Raw genomic sequence first — 16,663 nt, 5'->3', positions numbered from 1 at the left:
GCACATGTACCGGGTGGATGTCTGAGATCTCCCAGGCTGATGGCACAGGGCTGTGCTGTCCTTGTCGCTAGCCCAGGCTGCCTGCCTGCCCCTTCCAGAGCCCGGGCACAGCGACACGTACGCTCCGCGCTGGAACTGGCAGGAGATGCCCCACAGCTTGCTGAACCCTAAGCAGTTCTTGCCACTGCTTTGGGGCTGACAGCCCCCTTGATAGACAGCGTGGGGACCAAGGCCCACCCCCACGTAGGAGGTGTTCTCTCCTGGGCTCTTCTCACGGCAGTGGCATGGAAGGGCTTCTGCCCTCCGTGGGAGCACAGCTGAAGGAGTGGCCCATCCAGTGCTGCTGGGGCCTACGTGGGGATGTGCTTAGGGAATGAATCCCACAGAATTAGCCTCCTGGCCCCTCAGCTTGGGCTGGGTAGGCCTGGTGCCTTCTGCACTCCTGCGCTGTGTGCAGGTCAGCCGGGGATGGTAGGGAGAGGAGCAGGAGTTTGCACATGGCCAGCCATTGTCTAGTGCATCGTGGACCGTGGCAGAGAACTGGCATTGTCCTTTCGCCCTTGGCACCTAATGAGCTGCGCAAAGCGATGATGAGATTCTGAGCCCAGGGCGTGGATCCCTGGGTGGTGGGAGCACTTCAGGGCAGGGCACCCTGGCTGAGCCCCAGAGCGGGAGGCTGGAGCTATCCCTGGGGGGTGCGCTTGCTCCCAACATGTGAGATCGTCTCTTCTACTCCCTGTGGCGACAGCAGCCTCCCGGGGGCTCGGGCTGCGATCCTCGCCTACCCCTTCGGGAAGCACATGCACCCTGACCTGCTGGCATGGGGCAGGCAGCCGCGTAGCCAGGTGGAGGGAACGGGGGGAGCGATCCAAAACAAAGGCACCAGCCGCTGCGGCGCTGTTACTCACCCGGTGGTGCCCCGGCGGCCGCCCTGACTCGCGCCGGGTGACTCCGGCGGCACTGACGGTCCCGCAGCGGGTGACGCCTTAGTTTTGGATCGCTCCCCCTGTTCCCTCCACGGGGGAAAATTTAAAAGGCGCCAAGACATTGACATGGCGCCACTTGTGCTCAGTGGGGGAGCGGCCGCTGCCCCGCTCCCCCCCAGCTACGCCACTGGGGGCAGGAGCCAGGCTGGCTTTGTTGCGGGGCTGGGCAATTTAACGTTCCTTTGGGGAGGGATCTGTGTAAATGGGACAACATTGATTTTTCCAGCAGGGGAGGCCGAGCCCAGGGCCTCTGTAATGCTCCTGTGTGGATCTTTCCCTCCTGCATAGGAACCCTTGCCCTCTTTTATCTCCGCATTGCACATGGTACGTGGGACATGGTGGGTCATAATCACCCGGGTCTAATTAGCCGTGTCAGCGCAGGGAGGCAGCTCGGTGATGGGAGTCACGGCGTGGGGTGGTCAAGCGGCTGACTGGACTCACGTAGCTGCGATTCTCTTCCATCCCTTGGCCTGTGTGGAGCTGCCCTTGCTAGGAGAGAACGGAGCCAGCGTGCTGGGGCAGGGCTGGGGCGGCGTGTTACACGAGTCCATGTGGCTGCTGCAAGGGATGAGCATGAAACGAAGCAAATGGGTCCTCATCTTTCGCGTGGATGGGCGAGTGGTAAACGCACAGCAGTAGGTGGGAGGAGACCTGGGTTTTATTCTAGCTCTGACCCTGGCCTTAGACAAGTCATGGAATGACTCCGTACCCCGGTTTCCCCATCTCTAAAATGGGATAATATTGCTCTACCTCAAAGGGGGGATCCTGAGGCTCAGTGGTGACCTGGGAGGAGGGTTTGTGTCTTCATGGGGGGGTCCAGAAGGGCTGGGAGGTTTGCTGTTTTGTTTGTTGTGGGCTTGGTTTCTTTACCTCCGAAAGCTGAGGGAAAGGGGAGCTGCGGGACTCTTTGGAGAACTCCTGTGAGTTGGGAGCTATCTCAGCCCTATTCGAAAGGGGCCACCAGGGAAATGAATCTTTAACAAGGAGAGATTCTTTGTCTCCTGTTTCCCAAGAGTTTGAGTCAAACACAAATGGAAAGAGCATTCCCAGCCGTGTGATCAAACCCACTCCCCTGTCACTGGTGGGTTGAAGGTTTCTCTTGGTATGGCCCTGCCAGTTCTCTAGGCTCTGCTGGCGCAGAGGAGATGCAGCCTGGATTTCAGATGCAAAAAACGAGCAGGAAACACAAAGCCGCCTTAAAACCTTGAATCCTGCAGCCCTGTATCCAGTCTAGGGAAAGCAAATGGGGGAGGGGCCTGCCTGCGTTCCTCACCTTTGATTGCTTGCCAAGGGGTTTGGAAGAAAGAGTGTGGGTGGGCAGAGCTAGAGAGGGCAAGTCCTATTCTCACTGGTGGTGGCCAGTGAAGACTGCGGGTGTGGCTTGCAATAGGCTCCGTGGTCTCTGCAAACCCCTCCAGGCTCCTAGGCAGCCTTGCAAAACTACCTGGGCTGCAGGTGTCACCCTTTCAGCAGCTCCCCTAACGTGTCTTTAAGCCATCCCGAGGGCCTGTACAGTTTGGCCCAAGTCCCCTGGGGGTCAGCAGCCACCACCCTAGTGGCTTAAGGGGAAGGGCTTTGCTCCCCTCCTGGATCTGGCTGGCACAGAGCTCTCTCTCTGTGGCAGTGTTATGATCCGATCCCAACAGCAAAGCCTTTGCCTCTTCCAGTGCCACACAGTTGGGTGCCCCAAGCCCATTAGCTTAGCTGGTTAAAGCCTGGTGCTGATAATAGAAAGGGTATGGGTTCGATCGCAGTATGGGGCCAAGGGGTCAAGAGGCAATGTGGGCTAGTGGGTTGCTTTTGCTGTTAGGAGCCAGGTGATCGTGAGGTCTAATCCTGGCTTTTCCTCTGCATGTGGTAAATCACATCATTATCCTGTGCACCCCAGACATTGGGGTAGGTAAGCTCTGCCCGAGGCTGCTTTGCTCATGGGGGGGCTTGCTGTCAGCAATGACTTGCTTGCTTATGAATCTGTAGCCACATTCAGACTGGGAATAGGGTATACGTTTTGAACAGTGGGGATAATTCACCATTGGAACAATTTACTGAGGGTTCTGATGGGTTCTCCATCCATGGCCATTTTGCCGTCAAGATGGGCAGTTTCTCTAACAGATCTGCCCTAGGAATGATTGTGGGGCTGGTTTCTGGCCTGTGTTGGATATCACAGTGGGCCCTTCTGGCCTGGGGAGCTGTGGATCTATGAATAAATTCATTCGTGGGCCCGAAGAGGCAGGTGGGGCCATAGCTCCTTCTTCCTGGAGTTGCAGGCTGCCCCTGGGGACTGTGAGGACACTGTACCCACCATGGGATCACAATGGCACCAGTGTTTGTGGTCTGGTGCTAGCTGGAGTTGTGGCAAACTCTGTTCCTGTTTCCAAGCTGCTCCTCACGACCATGCCGGCTAGACAGCGTTATGGCTTGGAAGGGAACACTGAGATTCAGCGACAAGGAGCAAATCCCAGAGCCTGCTCTGGAGCTCCAGAGTTGCAGAATGCACGGTCCTGCCAACAGCGGCCAAAGCACTGTCTTTGCCTCACCACGAAGTGCTCACGTGTAGTGTCTCTGGGGTGGTGACGCTCTGCGTGGGGCACCACTAGTTAATGCAGCCTGCAGGGGGAGCATAAGCACCCCCAGAACTGCTTCATCTCATTGAGGGGCCGTGGCACCCCTCAAATCCTCTGTGGGCTTGGTACAAAGGAAGCGAGAGGCTCATGGAGAGGAAAAGTCTTGGTAGTTGTGGGGTGTGTTTGCAGGTAGGGAGTGAAACAGTCATTGCTGCTCCCCAGAGACCCCCAGGGGACCCTGGGCCTGGCGATTTCTGATGGTGGCTCTGGGCACTGCCCCCCTCCTTGTGGCTGGTGAACCTGGTGCATGCCATGGACAGTCCTGGGGGGAAAGGAGCTTCTTTCTGTGGGCCGTCTGCCCTGTAGGCTGAGGCCTGGTGTTCTCGGGGGGCAGCTCAGGGCAGCAAGTGAGAAGGACTGGGTGGGTGATCTGTCGTGGGGGCTTTTCCTGTCAATAGAGGGCCCCCCTGATGCCCGTGTCCCCCTCTCTCTCAGGATGAGATTGAGGAGCTGCGTGCGGAGATGCTGGAGATGAGAGACGTCTACATGGAGGAGGATGTCTACCAGCTGCAAGAGCTCCGGCAGCAACTGGACCAGGCCAGCAAGACCTGTCGCATCCTGCAGTACCGGCTGCGCAAAGCAGAGCGCCGCAGCCTGCGCGTGGCACAGACTGGGCAGGTGGACGGCGAGCTCATCCACAGCCTGGAGCAGGATGTCAAGGTAAGACGGGCCCCAGCCACATCTGCTCTGGCTTCTGCTCTCCGGGCGCAGAAAGCTGTTAGTCGTGGGAGCTCAGATGCTGCAGGGATGGGGACCTTGCCAGAGAGATCTCGGGGGTCCCGCTGCCCAGTGGGCTGGTGGTGTGTGCAGGACCCCGGAGCTGCACAGGACTGATGTGTGGTCCTGTCTGAATGGTTATTATTTCTTATTAACCATGTTTATTGAGGCACTGCCTAAGGGCCGGCTGACGGGGGCCCCGTTGTGCCAGGGACTTTGTACTGCAGATGCACCCACGGGCTCCAGCCAGGCCCAGGCCCTGCTGCGCTAGGCGCTGCGCTAGGCACTGCCCAGACATACAGGGAGAGACAGCCCCTGCCCCAGGCATTTCCAATCCCAGTTAATAGGGGCAAGACCCGACAAGTGGGTGAGACAAACCAGTGTGGGGAGGGTGGGTGACAGTACTAGGAGCCCAGGCCAGGCATGGATGGCCCAGGGCTGGAGGAGTGGCTCAGGTGCTGTAATCTCGGCCCCCCGGTTGTCACCAGGCCCTGGGGTCAGGGCTCTGTTTCCTGCAGCCAGGAGCGGTCCCGGGAGTCTGGGAAGGGTTCTGGCTCCTCCCTGGCCCCTTTTGACTCGGCTGTGCGGGCCCTGCGCCAGGCGGTGTGATCCCAGCACACGGCGCGGTGCCCCGGCGTGCTTGGAGTGAGCTGGATCCGCGCTAGCTCCGGTGCCTGCCCGTGCTACGTCACGCCTCCTGACCGCAGCGTAGGCGTAACCATAGTGACCATAACGGAGCCATTGCAGCTGAATGCCCTGGGCTGCGTCAGCCACCAGGCACCGTAGGCCTGTGTGTGGGGTCTGGCTCTGGGGCGGGTGGTACCACGTGCCGCCAGAGGTGTACACTAGGGCAGGCTGCCCCAGGCGAGGGCCCGCTGCTGCTCTTTGGGTGGCTGGGGGAGGGGACCCTGCTGCTGTGGCTCTGAAGGCAGCTGGGTGTGGAGGTCGTCCCCCGCCCCCCACGCTGCCGGGGTGAGAGGAAGGCCCTGTGGCAGTTGCTGGTCTGTGGAAGCTGCTGTCCTGCTTTCCCTGGGGCTGTGCAGAGGAGTGGGCCCTTTGGAGCGGTGGGCTTCTCTCTGGCTCAAGCAGTGTGAGGGGAGGGGCAGTGGATGGGCGGCGGGGGGTTGGCTTTGCCCCCTCCATGCTGGCTGGCTGTGAGGGGTTGAACTGGCCAGTCCCAGGGGCCGCTGGGGTCATCTCACATTGCAGGTAGTCTGTAAGGTCCTGCTCCTCCCCCTTATCAGAAGGGGACCAATACTGTGACCCTGTAGCCCTGCGTCCCCCTTCCCTCCTCTGCACGGTGGAGCCTTGGGTTGAGATTTCTGGGCTCCCCTCTCCCTTGGCAGCCTCTTTCTCCGTGGAAAGGAGGGACACGGGAGGGCACAGCTGGAGGAGTCACGCTTCCCTCTGTTGTTCCCCTCGAATGCCCCTTTGCTTGTGCCACTCCAGCCTGATGTGTGGGTCCAGGGCTCCTGGCCTCCCGGGCAGGGGTTTGCTCTCCCACCAGTGCTGCTTCGAATCCCGGAGCTGAGCAGCTGAAGGGACCTGGAAGGGCGAGCTGTACCCAGGAGCTGGCTGAGGGTCTGGGCTAGCTAATGACTGTCCCAGGCAGCTGTCTCCGCTGCTTCCTGGGGATGGTGCGGGCTCGGCACGACAGCACCCATGCTGCCGGATGGACGGCTGTGTCATCTTGTGCCCTCTGTGGCCCGGTCCCAGCCTCAGGACTTCTGCTAGAGCTTCCCTAGCTGAAGGGATAGGAGTTGGATGGGGCCATAGTGACACTGGGAATAGCACAAGCCTCAAGGGGGCAAGGGACAGAAGTGGGGAAGAGGTAAGGGAAAGGAGCTGGGGGGAGGGAGAAAGGACAACAGGATGGAGGGGGTGGAGAGAGGATGGGAGGGAGAGGGAGGAGAGAGGGCTGGCTTGGTACAGCTGGGCAAGCCATGAAGCTTCAGCTTTTCCTGACCCTTGCTGAGTGTGTGGGAATTGTTCCAGCTGCAGAGCTGTAGCCTGTAGGTCTCCCAGGGGAGTGTCACTCCGAGATGCAGCTCGCCCCATTGTGGTGGGGCTGGCTATGCTCAGTGACCTGGAGCCTGGCTAGGACAGAGGCCTCAGCCTTCCTGACAAGAGGCTCCCCCTTTTCCCCAGCCCCAGGTGAAGCCCTTGTGGAGCCAAAGCTGGGGGGTCCTGGCTCCCACCACATGTCTCAGCCACGCTGGCAGAGCTGAGCCTTTGTTGATTGCAGCTGGCGTCACTGAATACTCGTTTACAGAGCTGGGTAGAGCAGAAGTGATCTGAATTTTGTGGGGCTTTAATTCCTAGCACCCCTCAGCTGGTTGCTCTCCACTCCTCAGTAACTATCACTGCATCCAAGACCAACAGACAGGCACGTTTGCCAGGTGTTCCCGCTGAAGTGGTCAGCAGTGAAACAGAGAAGTGTTGGCTGATTGAGCTGATTCCCAGGACCACTGGGAAGGTGACCATAGATTAGCCAAACGCTGTTCGCCATTGGAAGGTGACCTTTACAACCATCACACGTAGAAACTTTTAAACCCTAAGGCTTGATCTAAAGGTAAATATTACATTGGCCTGGCTAGATCGCTCAGGGATGGGGGGAAATTCTGCACCCTGTGCTACGTAGCTAGGTCGCCCGGTGTAGATGCAGCTAGGTCAACAGATGGATTCTTGCCGACCTAGCTACCTCCTCTCAGGGGGTGGGGGTGCATTAACTACAGCGATGGAAAAAGCCCTTTGATATAGGCAACAGCAGTGCCATAGCGGTGCAGCTGGAGGCGCTGGAGTATAGCTGTACCCTTAGGCTCTACAGCAGGAGCGTGGGGGTCTCTACAGCCTCTGGATTGCAGATAACGAGGGGAGCAGGCAGCTGCTGGGGTGCAGGAAGCATCGGATTGTTAACAGTCTTTACTGACTCTCACCTGACAGTCTGCGCCCCTGTTCCCAGCTTCAGATCCCCTGCAAACCAAGTCGCCCAGAGAACCCAGGCCTCCAAATCAGCAACCCTGCGAGGAGTTGGAGCTGGAACCAGGCCCCTCCACCAAGCTTGGCCCTGAACCCTTCCTTTCTGCACCATCTGCTGATCCCCAAAGGGCTGTATCACTCCCCTCTCTGGAGTCAGAGATGCTGTGGTCCCCCTGCTGTCTTTGTGCTACTCAGTACAGCTTGGCAGGGTTAGTGGGCAAGGCCCTGGCCTGCCTTTGCCAGCGTGTGGTCTTCAGTGCTGACAGTGACAGTAGGGATCCTGCTCCTAGCAGCTTGCTGGACACCATCGCCCCTCCCTTTCTCTTCTCTGGGCCCATTCCAATGCTGTTCGCTCCGCAGGCAGAGGGCCTGGCCTGGCCTTGCTCCCTCCCAGGGCCAATCAGTAGATGTAGGACTAAGGCAGGGGGGTCTGGGGGGAGCCAGTTGGCTCCTAGAGTTCACACTGCAGAGTCACTGAGGGGCAGAAGAGGAAGGTCGCTGCAGCAGCTGGGCAGGGCCTGGCTTCCCCTCCCTGCCCTGCTGTGCACACGGAGGAGGAAGTCTCCATGCCCTGGCTCTGTAATCTCTCTTGCACAGCCAGAGCCCAGGCGGCACCTTCCCCTCCCCCCGCTGGCTCCCGTAAAAGCAGGCATCGCAGCTGCGCGGCTTAGATTAGCACTTGGCCATCCTGTGGCATGAAGCGCTTTTCCATCCTCGCGTTAGGAAGCTGAGCAAAGTCTGAGTTTGAGCCAAACAAGGGCCCTTATACAAAGGAGGGGTTGGGTTGCCAAGTGCCCCAGGCATCAGAGAGTGGCTGATCCTGGAAAAGAAACATGCCACAAGTGACTGATGGCGGCTCCTCCCCAGCATCCGGCGCTAACTGGCCTGTAATTATGAGGAAAAGTCTGAGTGTGTATTTAAAAGCGAGTCTCTTGCTGCCCACACCTGCTGGGGACAAACCCTGCGAGAGCCTATAGAACAGAACTCTGCTCCCTGCAATCAGTGTACCCAAATGTATGGGTTTATGTTCCTGCTGCCCCCGTGCTGTTCCTCTCCTGGGTCCCCTGCACTGCTCCTCTGATGCACAGCAACCCTGGCTTCATGCTCCCAGCTCCCTTGAGCAGTGCTGCCAGACAGTGTCGCTGCAGCCAGTGGCAGTCGCCTTCCCACGTCCCCTGTGCAGTTGATTGGGTGCTGGGTTGAGTGCCCTAGAGAGCGCCTGAGCCCCTGTGGATCTGCATGACACACCCTGGCCTCTGTCTTGAGACCAGGGTTAGGAAACGTGACCAATGCCACAGGGATTAGGGGAATTTGATCTCTTGTCCCACAATTCCCTGGACTCCTGGAAGTGCTTTCAAAATCTCCCAGAAGCCATGGCTTCCGGAAGCTGCCCCAGGGGACTGGGTGGCAGGCACCCGCAGGCAGTGTGACAAGTGGTGCTGTCTAGTGTTACTGTGGGTGTTGTCAGACTGCAGCCCCCAGAGCAGCAGGGCTGAGGCCCAGTTCTGCAGCTGGCCAAGGCCTGGGTTTTCAGGCCTGTCAAATCAGCTTGCTGTATCTCAGGGCCGTGAGGGGGGGCCCTGTCTCCCCCAGGTTCTGCACACCCTAGCTGACACTGCCTACTTGCTCTGCCTTGGAGATGAGTCCGGATGCTGACACTTGTGTTCTGAGGGTGGAAGGCTTGGCTTTGCTTTGGAGGTCGGGGTCCAAGAGTGGGGATCAGTGTCTCAGGCATTGGCTGCATCCTCTTGTTCCCTTGCCATGAGTCTCGCAGCAGGGAGGTGAATGGCGAGACAGGGTGCCTGGCTTCATGGGCTGGCTCTGTCCTGGGAGCAGGAGCTGGGAGCGATTGCTCCAATGTGTGTGTCAGTCTGTATTGTCCCTACACCTCCTGCCCTCGACTCCCAGCAGCTGCCTCTTGGCCGTGTTCCCACGCACAGGAATTAAGCACTTTGCTCATCAAAGCTGCCTTCCCCATGGAGGCCCACAGCCATGCCTGCATTCCTTGGGCGCTGTCTGCCATGCAGCAGTGCCCTCACAGCTTGCTTGCCGGTTCCCAGAGACCAGTCTACGCTGGGGTGTTGCACAAATAACTGCGGAAGGTTAAACAAGGGGCATCTCCTTCTCCTGGCCCCTCAGCTGTGCACTGGGCAGTTGTGGGTCTTCACACACACACACACACACTCTCCCCCGCCCCCCTCCCCTCCCCGCTGTCCAACCTGTCAGTCAGGGCTGCCTTGGGACATCCTGTACCTCCCCCAGCCTTTGCAGCTGTTGTGTTGCAGGTTCCCATGCTGGCCTGGCCTGGCCTGGAGATGCCGCCCGCCCGTTTGTTCCCTCTCTGCACTGCAGCTACCCCCATTTCTGACACAGCCACTGGCTGAGGGTGGTGCCCTGTGTGATGAAGTGGGACTGTTCTTAATGTTTCCTCTGAATACTGTAGGGATGCCTCAGTTTCCCCTATGCATTTCTTAAGTCTCTAGGTGGTGGGATAAGGGGGTGTAATTGTTGCAGAGCAAAGGGCCAGTGTACATAAATGGCTGGACACACTGTCTCCTGGCAACTGATGGCCTGGGCCCTTCCCCCCCCTGCAAGGTGATAGCTAAAGAGGTTGGAGAACAAAGGAATCAGGTGACCTCCTGTCCCGGGGAAAGGGACAAAGCCCAGAGGAGCAGGGGGGTGGAGAGTGGGCCAGTTGGGGCTGGCAGGGGATGTGGAGTGAAGTGCAGATGTGGTTTTCTGGCTCACTGCCCCCCAAAATGGACCCAGCTGAGGGGTCCTGTTCTCTGTACCTACAAGCTCTGTTTTAGACTGTGTTCCTGTCTTCTAATAAACCTTCTGTGTTCCCGGCGGGCTAAGAGTCATGTCTGACTGTGAAGTTGGGGTGCAGGACCCTCTGGCTTCTCCAGGACCCCGCCTGGGCGGACTCGCTATGGGAAGTGCACGGAGGGGCAGAGGATGCTGAATGCTCCGAGGTCAGACCCAGGAAGGTGGAATTTGTGTGAGCTTTTTGCCCTGGAGACAGTCTGCTCACAGAGAGGAGGCTCCCCCAGAGTCCTGACTGGCTTCATAGGGAGCAGTTTCAGAGCATTGCCCGGGGACTCCGTGACCCCCTGGGATCGAAGGAAAAGGCTTTACCAGCCTTTGGGGCGGTGCAGGCCTGACTCAGAGTGGAGGTGAGATGGAATCACCTGGAGGAGGGCTCCTGGCTTGGGGAGCAGCTGGCCCAAGGAAGAGCCAGAAGCAAATCGAAATGGTGGTATAGGAATGCGCAGTGGTTCTCTGACGTCCCCCACTGCCATGGGTGCCCTGGAGAAAAGGGCTTGGCTGCCCGGCACAGGAAGGACCCCCAGGTATAAATCCCCTTCTCTGGTGCTCTCAGCCACCCTACGCCCTCCAGCAGAGAGACAAGCGTGTGAAGCTCATGTGGGTTATTAGCATGTGTGTTGCCATCAGAGCCTTGTCTGTCTCTCTCTCCGATCTGCTGGAATCTGGGAGGCGCTCCCCACGTGGTGGGCATGGTTTCCCCCTCATCGGCTTAGTGCGATGGCAACGTGTGCCTGTGCCAACTGCCCCCACCCAGGATTAAATGTACTGATCTCTGGCAGATTGCACAAGGACTGCGGTGTTATCCTGGCCCAGAGCTAACCTCCTCCTAACTGCTGGGGAGGGCACATCCTGGTGCTACCCGGTCGCAGTGTCCCTTCCCAGGGCCCGGGTGGTACTCCAGGAGACAAAACCCATCACCGGGATTGGCAGGCGTGGGTTTGTGAGCGGTGGGTAATTAGGCTGTGACCCCATTCGGTGCTTCGTTTATAGAAAAAAGGTCATAGATACAATAAGAAAAGGAGGACTTGTGGCACCTTAGAGATTAACCAATTTATTTGAGCATAAGCTTTCGTGAGCTACAGCTCACTTCATCGGATGCATACTGTGGAAAGTGTAGAAGATCTTTTTATACACACAAAGCATGAAAAAATACCTCCCCCCCACCCCACTCTCCTGCTGGTAATAGCTTATCTAAAGTGATCGCTCTCCTTACAATGTGTATGATAATCAAGTTGGGCCATTTCCAGCACAAATCCAGGTTTTCTCTCCTCCTCCCCCCCCTCCCCACACGGCTGTTACTCTGAAGCCTGTCATAGATACAGACATCTAGCCCTGGGGGACTAGCAGGAACCCGGCAAAGGAGACTGAGCCCATCTGGTGTGACGGATATAGTTGTGTTTAAAACCCATGATCAGTTGATTTAAATCCATTCAGCTGGCCTCGCCTGGGGCTCGGGTCTGCCTTTGCCTCGGGCCCTTCTGGCAGCCCAAGCACTCTGGCTTGGCAGACCCATTGCAGGAATGTGACCTGTTTGCAGAGATCTCCGTAGCTGTCAGTGTCTTTCTGAGTCACCCACTGACACTTTAGTGACTCTTCTTCCTCCAGGAGCTGTGGCCAGTACAGTGGAGCTGTGCCAGATGCCCCCTGCTATGTCAGCAGTTGCAGGCTCCCCCATGGCCATTTTTACTCTGGCCGTGACGCGCTCTTCCCCGTGTCTGAGCTCTCCGCTTGGTTGGACCAATGTTTCCATTGAACGATCAGTGCTGGCTCCTGCCCCATGCCACACGGGGGATCCAGCCTGGGGACTGGGGCTTCCTGCGGGCACCGGGGACGTCAGCTGCTGCACTTCGGGCCCCTGTAATTTGCACTCCCTGCTGTGCACGAGTGACAATAAATGTCTCTTGCTGGTGTCAGTTGTTCCCTCCTCCGTTCTCAGTGGAGCTGGGGTTTGAAGCGGTTCGAGTAGCAATCCCGGACTAGCTCCTGTTTCCTGGGGCTGCACCAGCACGGCCAGGCCACCAGTACAGCAGGGCGGGTAATGCACAGCTGCAAAGACGGTTTGTCCTCTCGGGAGGCTGGGTCAGAGTCTGTGTCCATGCAGGAGAGAACGAAGGGCCTCAGTGAGAGCAGCAAACCCCCTAGCTCAGAGAGGGCTCAGCGGGCAGGCTTCCCACCTGCTTAGGGGAGGGCATAGCAGCCCAGCTCTGAGAACTGCTGCTTGCTGGCTAGTTACTACTGCTCATCGCAAATTTTAGGCCCTATATAAACTGTGGCTACTGTTTGCATGTTGTTTCTAAAATCCCCAGTCTACATGGATGGAGAAGCTATTGCAAGCCACAGGGAAATATTAGCGCCCTCTAGCCTGGGCTGCCCTTTGTGGCAGTGTCTGGGTCCTTGTGTGCTTGTAGAGCACCCCGCATGATGGGCCCCGGTCCTGCCTGCCCCTCTGAGCACTGCTTTCATACGGGCGTTAGAGACGCTGCACCTGCTCTTTCTTATGAGCCTCAGCCTGAACGTGGCCCTGCCCTGTTTGCAGGTGGCCAAGGACGTCTCTGTGCGGCTCCACAACGAGCTGGAGGTGGTGGAGAAGAAGAGGATCAAGCTGGAGGAGGAGAATGAAGACCTGCGCCAGAGGCTGATCGAGACAGAGCTGGCCAAGCAGGTGCTGCAGAACGAGATGGACAAACTGCGTGAGGTGAGAGGGCTGGGGTGCATGGGGGAGGGAGCATGTATGCACCCTGCTGTGTGGGGGTGGGGGGTGTTTTATGTGTCCCTGGTGTACCAGGAAGCCAGCCCAGCTGTTAGTGGTTAGTGGCTACAGGCTCTCTGCCTGTAGAAGGCTTCCTGTCTCCTTGCACCTTGGGAATCCACTGGCCTCTCTGCTCTCCTCATTTAAATGAAAGCTGCTTTGCCATCAAAATATTTATAACCTTTCCCCCGGTTTGCAAGCTCTGGGCAGTGCCTGTCTCCTCTCTGTGAGCCTCAATGGCCTAGGGCCTCCGCTAAGTTGCTTGTGAGATCTCCGTTCCATCCCTACTAGACACTAGCCCTGCTGGGATTTACTTCGCCACGGTTCAGGGAGGCCTTAGCAGCAGGGGCTGACCCGTGTGCCTCCAGCTCTCTGATTCGACAGCAGCGGCTTTGACTGCCTATGTGGACGCTCTCCATAGACATGGACTAATAAATACTGTTCCGCCCTCCTGTGACGGTTGGTGAGTGGGGCCAGGGTGGGAGGCCCAGGAGCTGCAGAAGACGTCCCTCAGGGGGTGCGTTTGTTTGCTGGTGGAAGGGACTGTGACACTTTCCCAGCATATGAATGGGGTCCCTGAGAGGGAGGAAACCAGCCCCTCCTGAGCCTAGAAATGTCAGCCGGCTTTCCCTGGGGCACCCTTGGTTCTGGTCCAGCCTGAGGTGTGTGTGACTGAGCCGCAGAGGGAGGGTCTATGCATGCACCGGGCAACTAGTGCATGTGGGGGGTGACGGATAGCATGCATGTGCCATGGCGGGGAGCTGGCTCCTGGCAGCAGCCCGGGTCTGGGGTCACTCTGGGCATAGAGTCCCCCCTCCCTCCTCAAGTCCAGTGCTGCCCTTGCCTCTCCCCCCATGTGTCTGCCTCACAGCAGCATGCACGCCCCAGTCAGCAGCAGCGACATGCCCTGCCTCGTGGGGCTGGGAGGGCACTGCTGGTCCTGCAGCCTCCCAGAATAGCCTCTCTCCAGCATGCATCGTCTGGGTTGTATCCTGAGCCCCTGCCTTCAGCCAGGGAGCTGGGGCTGGCTGCAGGACCCCGGGGGCTGTCTAGGGGAGGCGGCTGCGGGGCAGGCCAGAGAGGAGCATTGAGAGCTGACTTGCTTCTCCCTCCTGCAGGGCCCGCTCTCCCTGCCATGCTCTGGGCTCTGACAGTAACGCCAGTAAGCATAGTTCAGGGCAGGAGCAAGGGGAGTCACTGAATATATGTGTATGTGTGGGGGGGTCCAGGTAAGCAGGATGGAATTACCCTGACTGACATTCAGCGCAGACAGCAGGATCGTCGGCCTGACTCGGCACCGGGCACCTCTGCTGACCGTGCCTCTCGCAGCACAGCACCCCAGCACCATGCTGGGGCCTTGGTTCCATGCTCACCCCAGTGCCATTCCCTGCACTGCTGGCCCAGGCCAGCCCCTCTGGGGAGCCAGCTAGCCACGCACCCTTGTGTTGTGCAGTAACCCTCCTGCCCTGCCTGGCTCCCTCCTGTGCAGATCCCTTTCCATGGCCCTTGTCCTTGCAGGCCAAGAGCGGACTTTGCTTACATGTCATGCGAGCAGCTGGGAACTAATCTCACACTTGCAAACCCTGTTAGCAAACCCTGTCCAGCTGCTCTGTGTACAGGGCTGGGGCTGATTCAGAGCAGCGGCTCTTCTTGAGCTGCCTACTGTCTGTCCTTGCTCTCCAATGCACGTTTGGCTCAGCGTTCCCTTGAGCATGGCTCCCCAGCCAGAGTGCTGCCCAACCGTGAGCAGACGGTACTAATGGGCATGAGATTAGCTTGTGTGCAGCCGGAGAGCACGAACTAGCAAAGGAAAGCGGCTGGAGCAGAACTGCAGGGGATTCTATGGCCTGATACCCAGAGGCAGAGAAAGCCGCAATGTGAGCAGACCGAGAGTTATTGATGTCTAGCTGTGGCCAGGGATTAAGGTTTGCATGTTGCCTGCACTCAGGGTCTCGCTGAGAGGTGCCAGAACATGCAGCTCCAGGGTGTCGTGTCTAGTGCTCCTCGTTCAGGGGCGAGGGTGGCCCCTGCAATCCCAGGCGGTTAGTGCCAATGCAGAATCGCCCCCACAGGAATGGCAGTGCCCTGTCCAGGCTTTCAGCGCTGCACAGAGGAGAGCTGCATCTGGAGAGTTCTCCCTCATTCGCATGGTCTCTCTCGGTTTGGTATCGCAGCTCCACGCCCTCTGTCTGGTCAGTTCCTCCTCCTCGCTGGAAACGCCTTCCTGCCTCCTCTGCTAGGCAGCTTGGCTTCGTGTCGCTGCGTCTCTTTGCCAGTCTCGATGCAGCCCAGCTGGGTTTGTCCTCCTGCCTCAGCCTTTCATTTCTTATTCTGAGCAGCTGTGCATGGATGGGGCAGGTGGGAGGAAAGGCCAGCGCCATGCACTGGTGTTTGAAGTCCCTCTTGTTAATCTCCACAGGGTTCCTGACAGGCTACAGACAGGAAGATGCAGCTCCTTAGCTTTGCTAGGGAGTTGGATCTGCCTGGATCTGGGATCCTCAGGGCTGTCTCAAGGGCAGTTGTGATCTGATGGAGTAGTGGGCTTGAAGTCAGACATGGCTTGTGCTCTCTTCTCTGTAGCTGACTTGCTTTGTGGCCTTGGGCAAGTTGCTTCCCCCTCATTATCTCAGTTTCCCATCTGTGAAATGGAGTTGCTAATGCTGACCCTCCTGGGGAAGGGGCTTGAGAGAGGAAGCAGTACATAAGCACAGAATATTGTCATCTCAGAGGCAAATGTGCAGTTTCCTGGAGGCGTCAGCATGACTAGAAACTGTTTTTATGCATCTGAAAGCTTGCAGGTGTGCCAGAGACAAATCTATAGGGAGGGTGTGAGAGAGAGAGAGAGAGACACCCCCACACACCCCTTGCCCACTGCAGGTATCTTAGCTAAAGCCAGACTCTCTTGCCTCCTTTACAGAGGGTTGCAAGGGTCCCCTCTGGGCTGGGGAGAACCATCCCTTGTGCCAGCTCTCAGGACTCTGCACTTCAGAGGTGTGTGATGAGCGGGGGCCGAAATCTCTTCTCAGTTGGGAGCTGTGTATTTTCAGTGGCTTAGACCTGAACTGCAGGTGGGGTCAGGTCAGGTCCTGACTCCAGCAGGCATCCTCTGGGATACTCACGCTTGGCTGCTAACTTATTTAGCCTGCTGTTCTTGGACTGTGTCCAAACCATGGTGCTTCTCTGGGCTGAGGTGCTATCTGAGGTGGCTCAGCAAAGGAGCTGGGCTGGCATGCTCATGCAGTGGATACCCCGAGGCCAGCAAGGTCCCAGCTCCTCATTAGCAGCTTCAGTGATTCATTTGGTTTTCTAATTAGGGTTTCTGAACAAGTGAGTTAACAGCCCTCAGCCGCCTCTTCCTCCTGTGCTGAGGTGCATCTTGGCAGCGCAGCAGCCAAGCTGGTTAGTAGCAATACAAACAAGCCCCTCTCCACGGCTCAGCACAGGGACAGGCTTGCCCCTAAGGGGATTAGAGGCTGATTATTTCTGCAGCCGGAAGAGGCGTCTCCCATAATTGGATAAATGCTGGGAAGGCCAATTAATCACCCAGCGCATGCAACGCGACACCTGTGGCTCCATGCATCTTCTCCCCTCCCAGGGCTGCATCTCCCAGAGCGCCTGAGTCCTTTGGTGGCAGGAGGGGGATGAGACAGGACCAGGTCCTGACGCCAGCGGAGCCACATGGCGCAGCTCGGCACAGCAGGACTGACGTGTTAATCTGAACCCAGCATTGCCCAGCAATCACAGTCCTGCTGCCAGCCCGTAGTGCTGGAGGGGTGCCC

The 16,663-nt window shown here is 58.1% G+C and overlaps 1 protein-coding gene across 7 annotated transcripts in view; it reads left to right on the top strand.

Annotated features, from left to right (window-relative positions):
- MTCL2 (microtubule crosslinking factor 2) overlaps nt 1-16,663 on the top strand; it is an 88,215-nt gene that overhangs the window by 17,408 nt on the left and 54,144 nt on the right. For 6 of the 7 annotated variants that reach the window (XM_073309936.2, XM_073309939.2, XM_073309937.2 and 3 more), the window contains exons 2-3: nt 4,046-4,270; nt 12,672-12,830. In XM_073309936.2, the coding sequence (XP_073166037.2) occupies nt 4,046-4,270; nt 12,672-12,830 (384 nt within the window). The remainder of the gene's footprint in view (nt 1-4,045; nt 4,271-12,671; nt 12,831-16,663) is intronic. The other variant, XM_073309938.2, reaches the window with a different exon arrangement.

Source organism: Lepidochelys kempii, chromosome 13, assembly GCF_965140285.1.
Source record: "Lepidochelys kempii isolate rLepKem1 chromosome 13, rLepKem1.hap1, whole genome shotgun sequence".
Taxonomy (NCBI): Eukaryota; Metazoa; Chordata; order Testudines; family Cheloniidae; genus Lepidochelys; species Lepidochelys kempii.
Note: the sequence above shows the minus strand (reverse complement) of the source record. Positions and strands in the feature narration are given on the sequence as shown.